An 18,083-nucleotide genomic window follows, 5' to 3' on the forward strand; every position below is an offset into this window, starting at 1 on the left:
TCCAAACAAACAAATCAACAGAATGTCATTTTAGTTACTGGTAATGGAAAGACACTAACCTTCATTTTCAACTTCAAAGGTGTTAGGTGGATTACACACATTTTCAACCAATGTGTTGATTAATCTATGCCAAATACTTATACAGGCAGCTTCTTTCTCCTGTTGTGGCTTCAGCAACAAAACCTAAAAATAAAAATTAAGAAATACAAATGCTGCATTTATATTTCCTTAATATCTTTTTTTGTTAATTAGAGTCAGTGAGCAGAGGAATATCCTAGACGAAATAAGAAAACGGAAGGCTAATTGGATTGGTCATGTTTTACGCAGAAACTGCCTTCTAAAAGAAGTTATCGAAGGAAAGATAGATGGGCGGATAGAAGTGACAAGAAGACGAGGAAGAAGACGTAAGAAGATGCTGGATGACCTTGGGGACAGAAGAGGATACTGTCATTTGAAGGAGAAAGCTCTAGATTGCATTAAGTGGAGGAATTGTTTTGGAAGAGACTGTGGACCTGTCGTCTTGACAGATTACTGATGATGATGATGATGATGATGATGATGAATATCTTTTTTATTATTATTCATTTACTGATACAAACTGTTCATCTGTCTCACCTTTTGTTTTATTAGATAACACACACACAAAGGAATGATGAAAGACTACAAACACTAACTCTATAAGAGATTCTGACTATATTTCTATTTTCAATTGAAAGTTTTTTATTATACATGCAGCATTATGTAGTGAATTTATCGCTTGCTTGCAAGAATTTGGTCCTCTGTAGTGGGAATGTCTTTTATTTGAATCAATCAACAATATACGGCTGATCTCTAACTGTTCTTTATAACTATCTTATTTACTGTTTTTGATCTATTTATATTTCATTTAAAATGTCCAAACTTTATCACAAGACATTCCCCATCATTCTTGGCCATATCCTCATTCGACCTAACATGTCTTACGTGTCAAATTAAACTTGAATGGTATAAAATTCTAATATGTATGTCATCAACATGATATTCACACATTTTGCTAACACCAACGGCAAAGTTTTCAGTATTTAACTAATAAAACACCACTAAGATGTATGGAGGAGTGCAGGTATAGTTCCATGTATTCTTAAACTCAGCATTAGATGGAAGTGGTCAGCTTCATGCCCCTGCCACTCTGACCCCATCCCCAGGGAAGGGGAACCCAGTACCCATTGGACAGGAGGCTTGGTGGACCCCAAAGCTGGTCTGGCCACTGTAATGAAGAGAAAAATCTCTTGCCCTGCCAGGAATTGAACCCAAATTCCCTGGTCACCCTGACTATATACTACATTCACTAAGGTTTCCCAGCTTCTTTTGTTAATGATAACAAGCAAATGTATGTACCTGTAGGAGTAGCAATAGAAATAAAGTCAGAGGAAATCAGATGGATGGTAAGGAAAACTGGAGCTTGATCACAGCTATTATACTGCATTTTATGAGAATGTAAAAGTTACCTGTGCCAGAACAGCCAGTGTTCTGGGGTAAACCTGCAGGGGCCAAGTGTTACTGGTATCATGGGACCAAGGACTCACACCAAGATGATTTAGAAGGGTCCCCTGAAGATTTTCAGCCAAGATGTTACGTGCCAACAAATTATGGGTGTACCTTGTGAGAGCCTGAGAAAAGTCACTGTACAGATTCCCAAGTACTGCTCCAAAGTATACTGAAATTGTGCCTGAAACACAGGATTATTATCACATACTGAATATACAGTGGAACTTCCATCTGAGGTTTCTGTGGAGACCAGTGGATCTGAACACTAAAAGGAGGAAAATCTTAACAGGAGATAAATGACAAAAATTATTCATTTGGGATCACTGAAACACAATGTTAAATGTGGGAAAACCTTAATAGAAAAATACTGTCGCATGTTGCCTATGCAGCGCAACAAATAACTTTGCGTGGGTCTCAGATTTGGCGAATATTTATTGAACGCTCACTCTTACACACACTCAAGTACAATTACTATCACTTCAGCGACATTCTGCAGCTGCTATCTTCCAACTCTAGTCTTCTAACTCTGGCATTCTAACTCTCTTCAATGGCAACCATCTCAGGACTGACTTGGCGAATGCATTCAACCCCCTTATGTTAGTGGGTTCCGGACCAGACAGAACACACCATTTTTGACAGTTTGGTTTTTGCTGTTTCGACAATCCGTTGTTATGCAACGAACCTTCCATCTCTGGAGAAACACATTTTTTGCCCAAGGCATTCCCAGGCAACAGCCTGTCTGAGATTTTTTTTTGCCACTGAAATAACACGTTATATTGCTCCCTTCGAAAGGGTGTTCATCTCCGAACAGCCTAACAGTTTTCCTTTCTTTCAGGTGTTCCTCAGTGTTCTGCTGGTAACGCCTGCATTTGGTCTTGCAGTTCTTCGCGCATCCTTTTTTGCAGTGTTCATTTTACCACATCCACCCCTTCCTTCATTCTGATGTTCAGACTTCCTTCCATTTGCCTCCCCTTCTTCCAGGGTGCTTGCCCTGAGCACTTCCATGGTGCAGTGGTTGTTGATTCTGTCAGCTGACATTCATTCATCGCTCATTCACTCATTCTAGCTGGGGAGGCCAGTGCTTCTGTGTTACCAGTTCCTCCACTATGCTCTATACCTTTTTTTTTCTTTTTTTTTTTCCTTTTGTTTTTTCAGAGGGGGTCGACCCATCCACAGTGTCCAGTGTCTCACCTCTCTTAATCCACTGGAAATGGGGGTTCCACTGCATAGCTTCGAATAAAATTCATAAGTTATTATAAAATGAACTGACAAAAGAAATATCAGAACTGTTAGACATGATCATTGACACAGATTGCTGGGATTGTTCTGCAAACAAACAATGTAAGAACAGAAAATGACATATGACTTACTTCTAGGATTTTTAAGTTTTAAGTTTTAAGTTTTCCTGTTTGCACTATATACTTTATACTATTACCCTTTTAGTCACATCTCATTTCTGTAAAGTGAAAATTGCTATACACCTTTCATCAAAAACTGACCCATCACCTCTATATCCTTCTAGTTACAAAGGGAAATTTATAATATTTATCATAACTTATAATATTATTAAAGAGTTTTCCATGCTTCCTGAATATAAACTTAAATGCATGCCTGCCCTGTCAAGATTTTATTTAAGAGAGAAAAAATACTTTTACAACCATTCGCTTATTATTGGTGCACTGTTTATGACATTATTGGAACTCACAAATCTAAAAAATGGGTGACCCACCTGTTTCTGTGCGGGCTGTCTCTCTGTCCAGGTCCCTGATAATGGCTGCCAATATTACCATCTGTTGTTCTGCCAATCCTTGTTGGACATAACGTAGCAGAAATGGTGATTCACTACTTAGAAGGTGCTTGTTCATGAACTGAAAGATTTGTGATGCCAGGAGAATGTACTGCATAACAAAAGTGAGAACACACTATGAAGACAAGAATACAGAAAATGACAGTGAGGAACTGGAGGTAGTAACATGTAAACCAATTCCTAAGAGCAATGAAGCAAAACACTGTTTGGGTACATACCACCACTTCCTTAGTGGCATTCCTGATATGCCAATCATCAAAAATCTCTGGGAACTTCAAAATTTTTATTCAAATTTGTTTAAAAGACAAGTGAAACAAGCAATGCTAGATACAGACTTGAAAGGATTCTGATGGTGGTGTATACTGTACTTCTTTTGGCTTGTTTTGGACTTCATCCATCGTCTGGTACGTCTGGTACCACAACGTTTCGGTCCAGTGATTGAGACTAGCTCTAACAGGCCCCACTGAGTAGGTTTACCCTGCCCTGCCCACCTGAGGATGGAGACAGATCCAGTCTCTGAAATGTCGTAGTCTTTTGTCTTTTACATACCAAACGATGGATGAAGTCCAAAACAAGCCAAAAGAAGTACAATGCTAGATATGTTCAAGAAAGGATAACATTTTAAAACAGACTACTTGACCTTAAGCATGACAGCTGGAACATGTAGTGTAAATTTGAAAGCCTCTATATTTAGTGTGTTTTGAGCCATTTATTCAATGTAAAAAAGTAAAGTTTATTCCTTTACATTTCTATAAAGTGTATCATTAATTTTTACGTTTCCAAGCCAAGAAGTTAATATATCTTGGTCCCTTGGAAAACTTATTAAAAGGTATCCACTCTATTGGTATGGTGTTTCTGTCTTGCCCCAGAGAAGCCAAGAATAAAACTTGCCCATCAGATGGCAGCAAGACTCTACTGTTGCAGTGTTATCTTATTTTCAGATCTTCCCTTATATAAACACAAGTATATTAATAAATAAAATGTATTCTTTGGTCAAAGAAAGAACACAAAAAAACACAAATTTGGCATCTGCTGATGACAGGACAAAATACTAGCACAATTTAAGCTCAAACTTCAAAATATCTTCAAATTATGGTGTAGGTGTTTGGACAGAAAAGTTGACCTTGTCTGGGAAATATTAAGACAATAGTGATTTAATTATCTAATCCTATTATTTCCAGTACTCACTACAATTACACAGAGCAACTTGTATCCATAAAACATTCACAATGTTGCATGAATACAGTGTCAGAATACTTATAATAGAGAAGCAATCACAACAATTAGCAGCAGGACACGGTATTACAATAGTTTATAATGTAATGCTGTGCTGAAATTAAATAACATGCCTCTGCAGAGACAATATTTCTCAGATGAAAGAAGAAAAATTTGGCTAAATGTTAGGGTGCCATAGCTGAACAATAAAAATATAGATTTTAAACAATCAAACTACTCCTAAAACAGCCTTACTAACTACTTAGTAACTGTTATATTTTTAATTTCTAACATTAATGCCTTCAGTGGTGTATTTCTGAATCAATCTATATTACACATATTTGAAATTTTAATCATTAAACAATGTAACATCATCTTTTACCTTAATATTTGTGTTCTGTGATATGCCAAATACTAAACAAGTGAAGTATTCTGATATACATCTCAATGATACCATAAAGTATTGTGAATCCATCTAACTTGTTTACAATGAAAATTATGGAGCTAATTAATTTCATTTACAGGAAAAGGTGAATATACCAGCACATAAATCTTTAGACAGAACAGTACACATAACTTTAAAAGCATGTAAGTAATACAAATTCATGTAATCAACACTTTTCTCCCTATAAATAACATGACAACACTGTCAAAACTGTCCAGTCTACAAACTGAATGTAACACTCACCCCATGAGGTTCCCCTTTTTCTGGCACAATGGAGCCTGCTCTGTCTGTATTGTTTTTCCCAGCTCCTTCCTGAGAATCAGCTGCTGATTGGGCCACATTTGATCCTGCGGGTGTTTCAGGTGGTGCCAATGTTTCTTCAAACCACAGTCCTAATATTGGTTCACTGTCATCATCTGAAGACAAATGTCAACTTTTGATCATTGTTTCTTAATTTGTAATGCTATCTGAAAGCATACAAATAAATATGTTCACTCACCGTCATCTGCTGAACTTCCATCTGAGCAGCTGAAATCATCTTCATAGTAAGTAGTTGAGTCAGAAGTGCTGAAGGTGTCTCCTTCTGGTGGATGTTTCTGTATTCGTTTCAGTGTGCAAGCCTACATGTAAACACAGTTCATACAGACAATATGAATGTTCACTCTGCACAGTTTGAGGTAAATTCACAAAAAATATACAAATAATTAAAAAATACATACATACACAATGATACTATGTCATACAAGCTAAAAACTCAGGCAAAGTGAAGGATGTGACATCATTACCTAAGAAGGCAGTGTAGTAGGAACACTCCAAGACTTGTATTTAGGAAAAACTTGGCTTGAACATTAGCTATGTTGACTGAGGTTTTTCATGCTTTTCTTCAGTCCCTTCTGGCAAGTGATGGATCAATACCTCAATCAGAGCATGACTACTTTCCTCCAAATACATTCTAAGTTATTATTCAACTATGTTAATTGAGCCACAACTGCTTCTCTCCAAATTCTTTCCAATGTATTATTCTCCAGTCATCCTACTGTTCAATATTATAGTCAGTGATACTGTCAATGTCAACAGAAATAAACCACAAAAAAATGGGGGGAAGGTGTGAATTAACAATCCTGTTCCAGCATATTTTCTAACAACACAGAATCCATGCTGAATCTGCATGGCAATTTGTTTTGTAAGGAATTTTTATATTATGTAAGTACTTTCTTCAATTTTTATATTAATTTGTAAATTTCTATGAATACTGCAGGCTCTTTCAATTAGAGTTCAAGTGGCTGAATTGATTCTTCACTTATGATGCTTTTCCAGGTTTGTGGAGGGAAACAATCGTTTTCTGGTTTAATAAATTATCCTGTCAGTTTGAAGAGAGGACAATCAGAGACACATCAGTGAGTATAGCAGATTCCCAAGCTTAGATTTCAACCTTAAACCTCCTAGATTCAAAGCAGGGATGCTTACCACTCAACTGTACCATGGAATGGGAATGTGTTATTCATGGATGACAGTGGAATTCCTTTATAAGTATAAAAAATGTAGATGGCCAACAAAAGACCACTAGTAAAACTAAGGTCCTTATGGAGTGAGGAAATATACCATAAAATGAATGTACAGAAGTGTAGACACAGGTACAGGAGTTGCCCTCATTATGTAATTTCACCATCATTCTGTTATTTCCCCTCTCCTAAGAAAATTATTGACACTAATATCTTCATCTTCAAACTGAGACAGAAAAACTGACACTATCTGTTTATGATATGAAAATAATTTCCTTAAAAATTATCACTATTAAATTACTTGTAAATTAATTCATCCTACTTATGGTACAGACTTTCTTCTTTATGGTCATAATCAGTGACAAAAACTTTTTTAAGACCTAATTTTACTATCTAAGAATAAAAATTCATAATAAAAACAAAATTAGCTTGCACATCATCACACCTTTCTGTAACTGATAGTGGCAAGATAGAAAAGTAGCTGATTAAGCGGCGCAGCAGCAAGGAACTTGGCAGCACGTTGCAGAGCAGTGAACTGGCCCAGAATGTCCAGACTTGCTGGTTCTAATTCCAGTTCTGGTCCTTGGTTAAGAGATTCCTGATGGCAAGCAGTTTCTACCTGAAGGTCATCTAGGAGTGCTGACATCATGGTTAACGCTTGTGATGCCAGTGCCACCGATAAGACCCCAAAACCCTGCTGACTGAAAATAAAAATTATACTTATGTTATAGAAAGGTCATATGTTCTTGAGACTGCCATTTTATCATAATGCACTTTGACTTCAGAACTGAAAACAGAATTTAGATGCTCCTCTATCCAACTTAGCCCTGGCTGAATTCTGGCCATTACCAAAAACTTATTCAATATAAAGAACTTAGTAATAATAAAGAACTATCATAAAATCTATTAAAAGCTTTGGTGTTATTGTTGCCAAAATAAATACCTGAATAAACCACAGTACTATGGGATTCACAATATTCCACAAAACCTTCTTAAATCTTCCAAATACAACACAGCAATAAAAATAACATCAGAAATATAAACTCTTTAAAGATTACCTTTCAACTGGCCTGCCTTTCACATATGCAGCCTCTCAAGGCTTTGTACTCAAGTGTCTGTATTTCGTAAGTATGTCAAATTTTCAAAATTAAGAAAAGGTAAGGCAATTAAGTATGCAGATAAAACATCTGTTCTACATATAAGAACAAATATAGAGCAACTACAAAAGCTGTATCACCAAACAAAGTTAAGTAGTTCAGTACTTTGAATCGAACATTTAACACATGACAGATTACATTCCATTTCAAACAATAAAAAGTAAATACATTTTCAAAATAAGACAAAATAAAAAAAAAACAGGGCAGTTAGTGGAGTAAGAGGCATTAATTTTGTTGCGTTTGCCATTAATGGAGGAGCCAGGATAGAGAAGACGGTACAGCAACTGGCTACAAGCTGGACAATGGGGAGGTCGGAATTTGAGTCCTGGTAGGGTCAAGAATTTGCTCTTCTTCACGTCATCCAGACCACCTCTGAGGTCCACCCAACTTCCTATCAAATGGGTACTGGAGGCTCTTTCCCCAGGTATAAAACAGCAGGGGCATGAAGCTGACCACTCACCTCCATTTAGTGCTGAGATCAAGAAATTGTGGATCTATGCATCTACTTCCCCACAGACCTTCATGGCGTAGCGCTTAATTAGTTAAGGAAAGGGACTACTTCACATTTACCTTTACCTTGTCATTAACAGTGATATGAACTGGGAGACAAATTGACATAATCTGCAATAATATTAGCTCCAATCTATTTACAAATCAAAGATAGTTTACACTAAATGAATTGGATGCAATGAAAGCATTCCATTATGGCCTAATGCATCCATCTCTTTCATATGGAATTATTTACTGCACACAGACACAGAGCTAAAGAATATAAGGAGACTGTCTATACCGCAAAGAATGTAGTTAGATGTACAGCAGGCTTAAAAAAATTTCTATCAACAATAATGTAAAGTGTACAAATATTAATCCTAAAATCTTCATACATATCAAAAGCATTTTTACATGTAAAAGAAAAGGAAAGGTATATAACAAGAGACCAGGTACATACTTATGATACCAGAAGTAGCACTGACTACCATTAATACATGCATTAGCGTGAACTTCATACTGTATTAAAGATCTGAAAGGAAATCACCAATATTCCATAAAGCAATGACAATTCAATCACAGTTACTGGAAGAAGAAAATGAATATTAAAGAAACAAGAAGAAAAGAAGTACCCAAAATGTGCTATCTGAAAACAGTAGCAGGATACATACAATAAAAGAAACAGAACAAAGATGTAACAGCAGACTTAGGAATACAAAGCACCTGTGATACAACAATACAGTACAGAAATAACTAGAATGGTCATATGATAGGATTGCTAAGTATATGGCTAGCAAAGAGAGAATGGACATATGAACTATAAGAACACAGGATAATCAGCTATCTATGAAGAGATGGAACTGAAAGTTTCAAATGGAGGTGGTAAAGGTCAACAAGGCCTAAACCATGAAGATGATGAGAACATAAAAAGCAGGCTACTAACACTTTCATCAGGTTAATCCTGCTGGAGCCCTCACGTAACTTATTGGGGGATTTTCCTTTATCGTCTTTGCCCTTATCAGCAGTCAAGAAGCTGGATGCTGACAGCTGCGTCTGGAGTCCAGTTATTAGTACCCACACTCCAATTAGAAGGTGGTTTTGTAAAATCTGCAAAACCAAAACATAAAACTTATCCCACATAATGTTGCAACCTATAAAGTACCAGTTGGCATTAAACAGTAGAGGCTTTATCTTTCGTTCACAACATTATGTGGAGATGAATTACTGACAATTATCCAATTATCTCCACATCCTAGGTTTTTTACCTGTATGAATATATGGAAAATAAAGGAAATGAATGAATGAATGAATGAATGAATGAATGAATGAATGAATGAATGAATGATCTTTATTGAAATGGTTAAATAAGCCCAGAACAAAAAGTAAATCAAAACTTATAACCACACCTCATGGGAAAGTGTATGTTCAAAAATAAAAATTCTATCCATCACTTCTGCATAAGAAATATAATTTCCCATTTACCACCAATCCCATATCCAAAGAACTTTAAGAAAAATAAATATCTGTATGTTCATAGGGCCACCTTAATAGAATTTCAGAATCTATAACATATATATATATATACACACACACATAAAACTGAAATGTAAAAACATAACGTTTCAGACTTAAAGCAGCGGCATTCCTGAAGAGCTAATCATCTTCCAGCTAGCCAAAGAAATTCTCTGCCTTTTAAGAATGTGAAAGACCATTACTGTATTCCAAAGAGCCCACAATGGTACCCTATCCTGCATCAGTTATATTCAGTCTACATCATCATATCCTATTTCCATAAGAACCTCCCATCCATCCCCAGATCTAGGTATCCACCACATTTTTATATGCATATCTAATGTCTCCCTTACATGCTACATGTCTGCCCAATTTATCCTCCTTGATTTGACCAGATAAAAGAATGCAAATTATGAAGCTGCTTCTTATATAGTTTTCTCCACCCTCCTTTTCCTTCCCCTCACTTAGGCCCAAATATTCTCCTTACCACTTTCAGTATCCAAAACCTTCAATGTTTATACCTAACTAAATAAGACAATGAATATTAATTATTATTTAGTCTAGTACAGAAACCAAGATGACTGGGAAGCAGAATATCTTACAAGTTCTCTAAATTTGGTATCTAAAACAGAAAAACATAATACTTGGGTATCGACTAAAAAAGTCCCACAATACAGAATAAAATTAAAAGTCATCAGATATCCTTACATGTCCCCCTGCCCTGGTGGATGTCTTGATGACCCCAGATACCAATGAGAATATCTCCAGAGCTTTTTCCACAACAGTGATAGCATGACTATCAGCACCTCCTTCATCATCTCCACCTTTCACTGCAGCACCTGCAAAATTCAACACTGACCTTCATCCAAATAAATATACCCATATGACACAGTTTATAAAACGGTGTAAACATTTTCAAAAGCCAAAAGCACATGCCCAAAGCTCATACATGAGCAGTGTAGAACTAAGAATCTGTTTTGACATCACAATGAATTCATGAATTTGAACTTTGTTAATGTCATAAGAACAGAACTCTTCAATCCTGGCTTACCTGAGGCAGTTCCTGTGCATTTCGGTGAAATAGCAGACGAGATGCCAAGCAAGCTACTGGCTGTTGCATTTGAAACAGCACAGTACAGACACGACATAGTGAGGACACATAGCTTCTCTAGCTTCTCCGGTGTCAAGGGTTCTAATACTGGGAGTGACAGGGCACTCCATGTCAAACTTATATCATTCACCAAAGCCTGAAGGCTAAATATACACTCAAATTAATTACAGTCACCAAAACAAATATTACTGTATAATATAATGACTTTAGAGACACTAATGAAACCTGCATATAATGTTCAGCGCAGAAATAAAAATTATACTACTACTTATGAATGCATGAAATTAAGTAAGACTCCCCTATGGAAAACACAAAGATACAAGTGACATGCAAAGTGTTCAGAACTAAGGAAAACACCCAACATCAAATCCCCAGAAATCCCAAATATGAAACATAAGAATTAACACCAAATCACAACACTGTATACAACTTCAGCTTTCTGGTTAAAATAACAATACTTTTGGTTCATTAATGGATTCTGATGGAATTTATGCGACTTTCATCTCAATTACAGTCTCTAGTGTATGTTCAAGAAAAACTATTTATAATTTTAATTCAGTAACTTATACACAAATGTATATATGTATAATACAGTACTTTCCAGTTCATTAAAAAATAATTAATAAATAAATCAGCCTTTTTTTCAATTCTAAAGTTTTAATTCACGATTTTATTATTCTCCACATTACAATACTCAAGTGAAAGAAATGTGATTCTCTAAAGATTTGTGACAATACCAATATAGTACTGGACATCATCTGCCATTTGAGGTATACTAAATAAACTTGAAAATCTGGGAGTTATTCTAAGACTAAGAGCAATGATTTTATACATAAAATCAATGAAAACAATGAAAAACATATTTCTTCATGCTACAATGGAACCTAACTCAGAATTACAGAACATCTTAAAATGAGGAAAACTAATAGTGGGATAATGCAACTGGGATATAGAAACATTAACTGCAGATCCAATGTAAAAGTAAACCTTAAAAGTAAAGTAAAAGTAAAAAACCTTAGCTTCTACAAACAACAAATTCAAAATAACACCACCATACTACATATGAGGGACATTCCTGTTATTGCACCTGTCTCAAAATTATCACACAAGTTACCTATGCCTAACCAATGTAGCCTCGGAGTGGGATGCAGGAAGACTGAAGCCTTTCTTGGAAACAGCATCACGATACTTGTGAATGTAACGATTTAGGTGGGGTAGATTTAAGCACATATCAATCAAGATGTGACCAGCGCGCAAGGCTTGAAGACTTGCAACATTTTTCTGGATGAACAGATTCTGCAGGAGAAAACAAATGTAAAGAGATTTTAAGACAGTATCTTATGAAGAAAATTAACTTTCCAAATTTATCTGAAACTGGAGTTCATTTTCAAATTTGAAAAATAGTACCTTCTGGGATGTAATACCACATAGTCTGGCGAAGTCCGCCAACATTTTAAGAGAACTTCATGCCTCCATTTTCAGAGTCCAATAGTAAACTAGACTAGAAACCAGCAAGCTTGGCTTTCTCTTTAACTCTGAAGATGGAGGCAGTGCATTCCTTTGACTGTTCATAGACTTCCACCAGACTACAGAGCATTACATCCCTGAACAAAGTGCTATGAAAACCTCAAATCCAACATTTTACATTATTTGTTGACTAGAATATCACAAACTTAGAATAAATTTTCTTTCTGAATTCCTAAAATATACATAAACAAATATAATTCAAAAACCCATGCAATACCATTCTTTAAAAGAAAATAATACAGTTTAATTAACAAATAATGCCACACAAGAGAAAATAAAACTTTTGTGATCAAAATACAGGGGTCTTGGGAAGTGCAACTCTGAAGAGAAAAAGGAAAATGTTATGTACATAAACACACAATGTAATAATGATAAAAATTTCACCAAGTAACTAAAAAAACAAAGCTGAGAAGCTGAGTTCAATTTATACACCACTGGTTCCTTTTGTTTTACATTATCTTCTGAGCTCAATGATTACACCATACAATGTAAAAATGAAATTCAAACACACTCTATTTTGTTACGCCCATAAAAATATAAGCAGAAAAGATCACATGACACTAACATCACAACTGCAGCTAGCTCACATCCTGCTGCCCAGAACTGATCTCTAATTTAAGTCAGATCAGTTCAGAGAAGTTCATGAAGTTTTAAATATTGGATGGTGAGCTAGGATGGAGACACATGAAACATCACTGTAGGGCAGTCTGAAGCATAATACAGTTTCAGGATATTTCCACTGTCATAGGTATTAATAAAACTGTGGAACAGAGAAGAGACCCTATTCCTTCCATTTCAAGGAGCACTATCACATGGAACACCTCATTTACAGTCAAACCCCCATTTAAGGTTTCTTTCAGAAACAGAAAACAGGAGACAAATCTTATTTGGAGGTAATTTAACACTGACTGGGAATCACTGAAACTGACAAATATTAAACTTAGGTTTCATTGTATACTCATGTCAAAAGACTCTGAAAACAGTATCAAATGTATTTATTATCTTTATCCACAAAATACTACATACAAACTGATGATCTTAACATGTTCCAGCACAACAACAAAAAACACACCTTGGTTTCCTGTCCCTGGTCTGCACCTGTGCTGAGATGGTTAGATTCCACCACTTTACTGGCAACCAGCTCAGAACTTTCCAGCATCTGTGGCCTTGGTGCAACAAAATCATGCAATGGTGTTGTCAACTGTTCTAATATTGAAGCAGACAAATCTGATCGAGAGCGTTTCGATTCCTTGACAGAAACTTCTTTCTCCCCTAAACAAAATTAAGAACACATAAATTTAAAACATGAGGATGCCATGAAAATATAATCTAAAAATCATTCTTTGATTATATACATCAAAATTCAATTGGTATCTTCTCTTATATTCATTTACATCATCACAAAGATCTCTGATATACTTCTTCTCACTGTTCACTTCCACTTCCTGACTTTATCTTTTATATAGCTACTCTTTTTATTCCCTCCCAAAATCTGACAGTTTTACAATTTAGACTGACATATTTATGTAACATCTGTTCAGATATGAGAATGTGAACACTGCATTTTAACCTGTTTACTTCATTCTACTAATTTAGAGCACTGTTATTCAAACATTGGATTATTATTCTGCGAAAGTTCTACAACTTCTAACTTTCCAGTTGATATATGTTTACTTTTTCATAGATATTTTCCAGGCAATTTCGTTACTTTCTGTCCTCTTTTCTATACTATCCATGACAAAAACTGAATCAAAATGTTAACCCAGTAGAAAATACATAAAGCTATTCCTGTACCAGGCCATGAAGGTCCATAGGTTTGCAAGGCATCAAGGCTCCACATTTTCTAGACAATAAGCTCACAGATGGCAGTGAGGCTGTCTTATGCACTGGCTGCCCTTTACCCCTTGGAAGAATCCTGGTACTAATTTCTGTAAGTGACTGAGTCAACCCCAGATGGAAAAATTAAATCAATTAAAAAAATCGAATGACCTTACTGTGAATAAAACCTGCAACCTTCCAGCTTGTAGCATAGTGCCTCAACCAACCATGCTACCCCTTGCCCCCTGTTAACACACTAGCAGTCTCTGTTAACTTCCCAATCACTGTTCTCTAATACCAAATTCCTCCATGCTGAATTCTTTCTCTGCCTGTTGTTAAGTCTTCACCTAAATTCTGTAATCACTCAATAGTAGCCATGTACAAGCATTAAATTCTCAAGATCAAATCAAGGAAATAAATATCTAAATTTCAATTTAAACACTTGTTTTTCAGTCCTGAACTCCAAGATTTTTCATAAAAGTGTTTTTGTTTAGTGTAGCAGCATGCAAACGCCCCAGTCCATCAGAATCATAATGTTTGGCAATGCTAGCACGAATAACTTTGTCAAAAGAATCTCTCTCTCTCTCTCTCTCTCCCTTTCTGCTCTCATTGCACATTTATCCATTTATGTGCTTGGTGTCCATGTCTAAAATCAAAAAGCATATGCAGTACACTTCACTGGATTTTGGAAAGTACCTAGAGTTCTATGCCTAAATTGCAAATATCTGTATTATCCATATGCTTAATTAATTAAGCCCTATGTTATGAAGGCACATGGTGGAATGGAGGTTTAACTTCAACCGTTTTAACCTTGACACTGGATACAAGTGAGTGGTCAGCTTGGCATCTCTGCTACTTTACCTCTGGGGACACACCCCCCAATCACACTGAATGGGACTGATGGATTCCAGGGCAGTGTGGATGCTACAGAGCATAGAAAAATCTCTAGCCCCTGCCAGGAATCAAACCCAAAATGTCCAGCTTCTCACTGATGTTCTCCCATAAAATAAATACTGTTAGGTCCTAAGTGTATTACATATATTCTCTCTCTAATTTATAACATAAAAAAAATATTCAATAAAATGAAAACCTTGCCTAGACAGGATTATAAATCTTTTAAACTGGCCTTCATGAAAGCCTTTGTACTTGTCTAAAATGCATGTCACTGCAGTGAATAGAAATGTACACTTTTGTACCCATTTATACATACACCAATGAATTCAAATATGTGACGTACCTGGAGTACTAGTTTTTATATGTGCAGGTAACTTCGCGTTTTTCATTATGGCAGTAAGAGATATCTGATCGGCCCGCTGAAGCATTCCTTCTGCACTACAAAGAGCACGTACTGGAAGAAGCAGCTGTTTTGGAGACAACATAGCCCCTGATGGTGCCACTGCTTCACCAGTGCTTTGTGCTTGCAGGTGAGACAAAAGGTACTGCAGCAGAATGCGGCATGCTTGGGAGACAATCCCCACTTGACTCTTACATACTACAAGAAACCCACATGATCAGACAAGAATAATTCAAATGAAGTATATACGAATTAAAATACCTGGCAATTTATCTTATAAAAGCATATCATCCATCCATCTCTCTCTTTATCTTTGACCTGGTTGCTAGCCAAGGATAACAGTTCTTTTATGGTATAAAAGCCAACCAGTAAACAGTTACTTCATTGCTTCACAACTCTTTAATGCATAATGTACAGCCAGTGGTAAATAACACAGAACATGTGAGCATTTCACACTTTCACACACTTTCTTTTAGCCAACACAAATACACACAAGACTGTCATAAAAAATAAAAAATTATAAAAGCTTCATTATTCAGTACAGTTGATTTAAGAAACACAAAGATGAAGGGTGAACACTTTTGCCAATAATTACTTAAATCTGCTAAATTACTTACATGTACTAGCACTTGAGCTAATGTAATCCGCAGCCAAAGCTGCAAATGCTGTGTAAAATGTTTCATATTCATCTTCATGATTCAGAAGCTCACTTTCACTAAAACACGAATTAAAAAATGCAGTTAGTTAATTTCTCACCAGTGTAATATAAACTTATTCTTAAACCATGATCTAGATGAAGAGCCAAAGACAAATATTCTCAGGTACCTACAAGTTTATGAAAAGAGCAAAAATAAATAAATAGATAATTGAAGAAAGAGAGAAAGGAAAGAAAATGCACTCACTATGCACACAGAAATATAAACATGTTCACTTATCAAGCAGGTATTATGTCTACTGTGCAGAAAGTGCAAACAACAAACATATATTGGAGAGGACACATCTGTCCATCCTAGCATGTCTCATCTTTGGGACTATTCATCATATTTCAGTTATATTTGGTACTGAGAACTCTACACTGAAAATAGTTAGGTTTGTATTAGGCCAACGTAACACTATTTTCATAGCATTTCCAATCAATAACTGTTCTCACAGTACAGAAAATTGGTACATGAAATAAAATATAGTGGCATATTTGCGCAAGACAAGAACTGTGAAGAGAGCAGATGAAACAGCTCTGCAAAGACACCCATTGCTAGGCAACAGATTCATAACATGCAACAATGGAGTAACTGGCAAGCAGTGTTCTCTATGTGGTCCATGTGATAGTTACATGATGCAACAACAGAACTGCTGGAAAGGGTGGACCCCGTGTGGAGGCAGGGTCGAATACCTCCACCGGGGCCTTGCGAGTCGTAGGAGGCGACGAAAAGGGAAGTCTCAAATCTGAGACAGTAAAATATGGTCGCGAGTCCCAAGGGACTTGAACCCGAGAAAGACTGCGCTGGCAAGGGCCAGCAGCATATACAAAAGACAGACCCGTCCTCTCGTCAGAGAGGGCGCCCCATAGAAACGAGACCGTAACTGTCAAACGGTAATAATTAATATCTGGTCATGAGCCCCAGATGGGGCTCGACACCAAGACTTACTGACTGACTGACCGTCAGTCGCAATGTGACTTTGACTTTGACTTTGGCTGGAAAGGGTGGTTTCTGTGCAGTCCATGCCAAGGTGTTATAAGCAGGACAAGTCTCAAGTCCTGAGACTGCAGTGAGAAGGGTAGAAGGTTGGTGTGAAACAGCCGGCAGCCTGGGAGTTAGTCAACTGGAGTAATGAATTAGTTGTGGGACAGTCACCACCAGTAGATATCTGAGCATGGAAGTAGAGGACACTGTTTAGATCCATTACCAGGCAATGATTGGTGAAAATACAGCAGACTAAACAGACTTAGTATGTGCTGTAGTAAAATGCAGAGTGTGAATTAGTGATAGTGTTATAGTTACTTGTAGTAACAATATGTAAGTGTTCAATAAATCTGATTAACAATCAAACTCAGTCTATAGTCACTAATACATGTGACATAATATATTAAGCATTAAGTATTCAAATTAGCCACAGAGCTTTCCTATACCTTAGTCATTGGTTAGAGCTGGTACCCTTCACATCTGTTTATGTACTGTGATGCTTCACATTAGCAATAAGCTGTACAGCTTTTCACTCTGCACTTACTTCATATTACAATACTTTAAGGCTTTTTCATCCAGCCTACCACCACTGAATAAGGGTTGTTTTCTCTCATTGGTAAGATATTTGCCTCACTCAATTAACATAATGATCAATAAGAAATAAGTAATTTTCAGAGTTGTCAGCAACATGAACAGTGGGTATTTTCTCATTTTGGATTATCACTTGTTTTTAATTCTTTAGCAAGAAACATGACAGAAAATGGGAAATGACAGCCCTTTTCAGAGTCCTCCATACATTATCCTCACAGAAGAGAAATATGAATCTGAGGCTGTCACCTCTCAGTTCTAAAGTTCAAATTTCCTTCCTGCGAGGAAACTTACAGCATTATCTTTTTCCTTTTTTTTTTTTCTTTCTTCACAATTTCACTTTGAACAATACTGTTATCCCTGAAAAGGCCCTTCTAAATATCTGATTACACACCTGCAATAATTTCCC

General features: G+C 36.3%; 1 protein-coding gene across 1 annotated transcript in view; it reads right to left on the bottom strand.

Annotated features, from left to right (window-relative positions):
* The window catches only part of LOC111867806 (protein purity of essence), a 123,087-nt gene that overhangs the window by 104,011 nt on the left and 993 nt on the right, over positions 1 to 18,083 (bottom strand). The window contains exons 2-14 of the mRNA XM_023857977.1: positions 16,022 to 16,119; positions 15,348 to 15,602; positions 13,365 to 13,564; positions 11,880 to 12,061; positions 10,706 to 10,908; positions 10,363 to 10,493; positions 9,086 to 9,249; positions 6,942 to 7,197; positions 5,494 to 5,614; positions 5,238 to 5,410; positions 3,257 to 3,425; positions 1,488 to 1,708; positions 60 to 183 (exon numbers count right to left, since the gene is read on the bottom strand). Coding sequence (XP_023713745.1) covers positions 60 to 183; positions 1,488 to 1,708; positions 3,257 to 3,425; positions 5,238 to 5,410; positions 5,494 to 5,614; positions 6,942 to 7,197; positions 9,086 to 9,249; positions 10,363 to 10,493; positions 10,706 to 10,908; positions 11,880 to 12,061; positions 13,365 to 13,564; positions 15,348 to 15,602; positions 16,022 to 16,119 — 2,297 coding nt within the window. The remainder of the gene's footprint in view (positions 1 to 59; positions 184 to 1,487; positions 1,709 to 3,256; positions 3,426 to 5,237; positions 5,411 to 5,493; positions 5,615 to 6,941; positions 7,198 to 9,085; positions 9,250 to 10,362; positions 10,494 to 10,705; positions 10,909 to 11,879; positions 12,062 to 13,364; positions 13,565 to 15,347; positions 15,603 to 16,021; positions 16,120 to 18,083) is intronic.

This window comes from Cryptotermes secundus, unplaced genomic scaffold (assembly GCF_002891405.2).
Source record: "Cryptotermes secundus unplaced genomic scaffold, Csec_1.0 scaffold953, whole genome shotgun sequence".
Lineage (NCBI taxonomy): Eukaryota > Metazoa > Arthropoda > Insecta > Blattodea > Kalotermitidae > Cryptotermes > Cryptotermes secundus.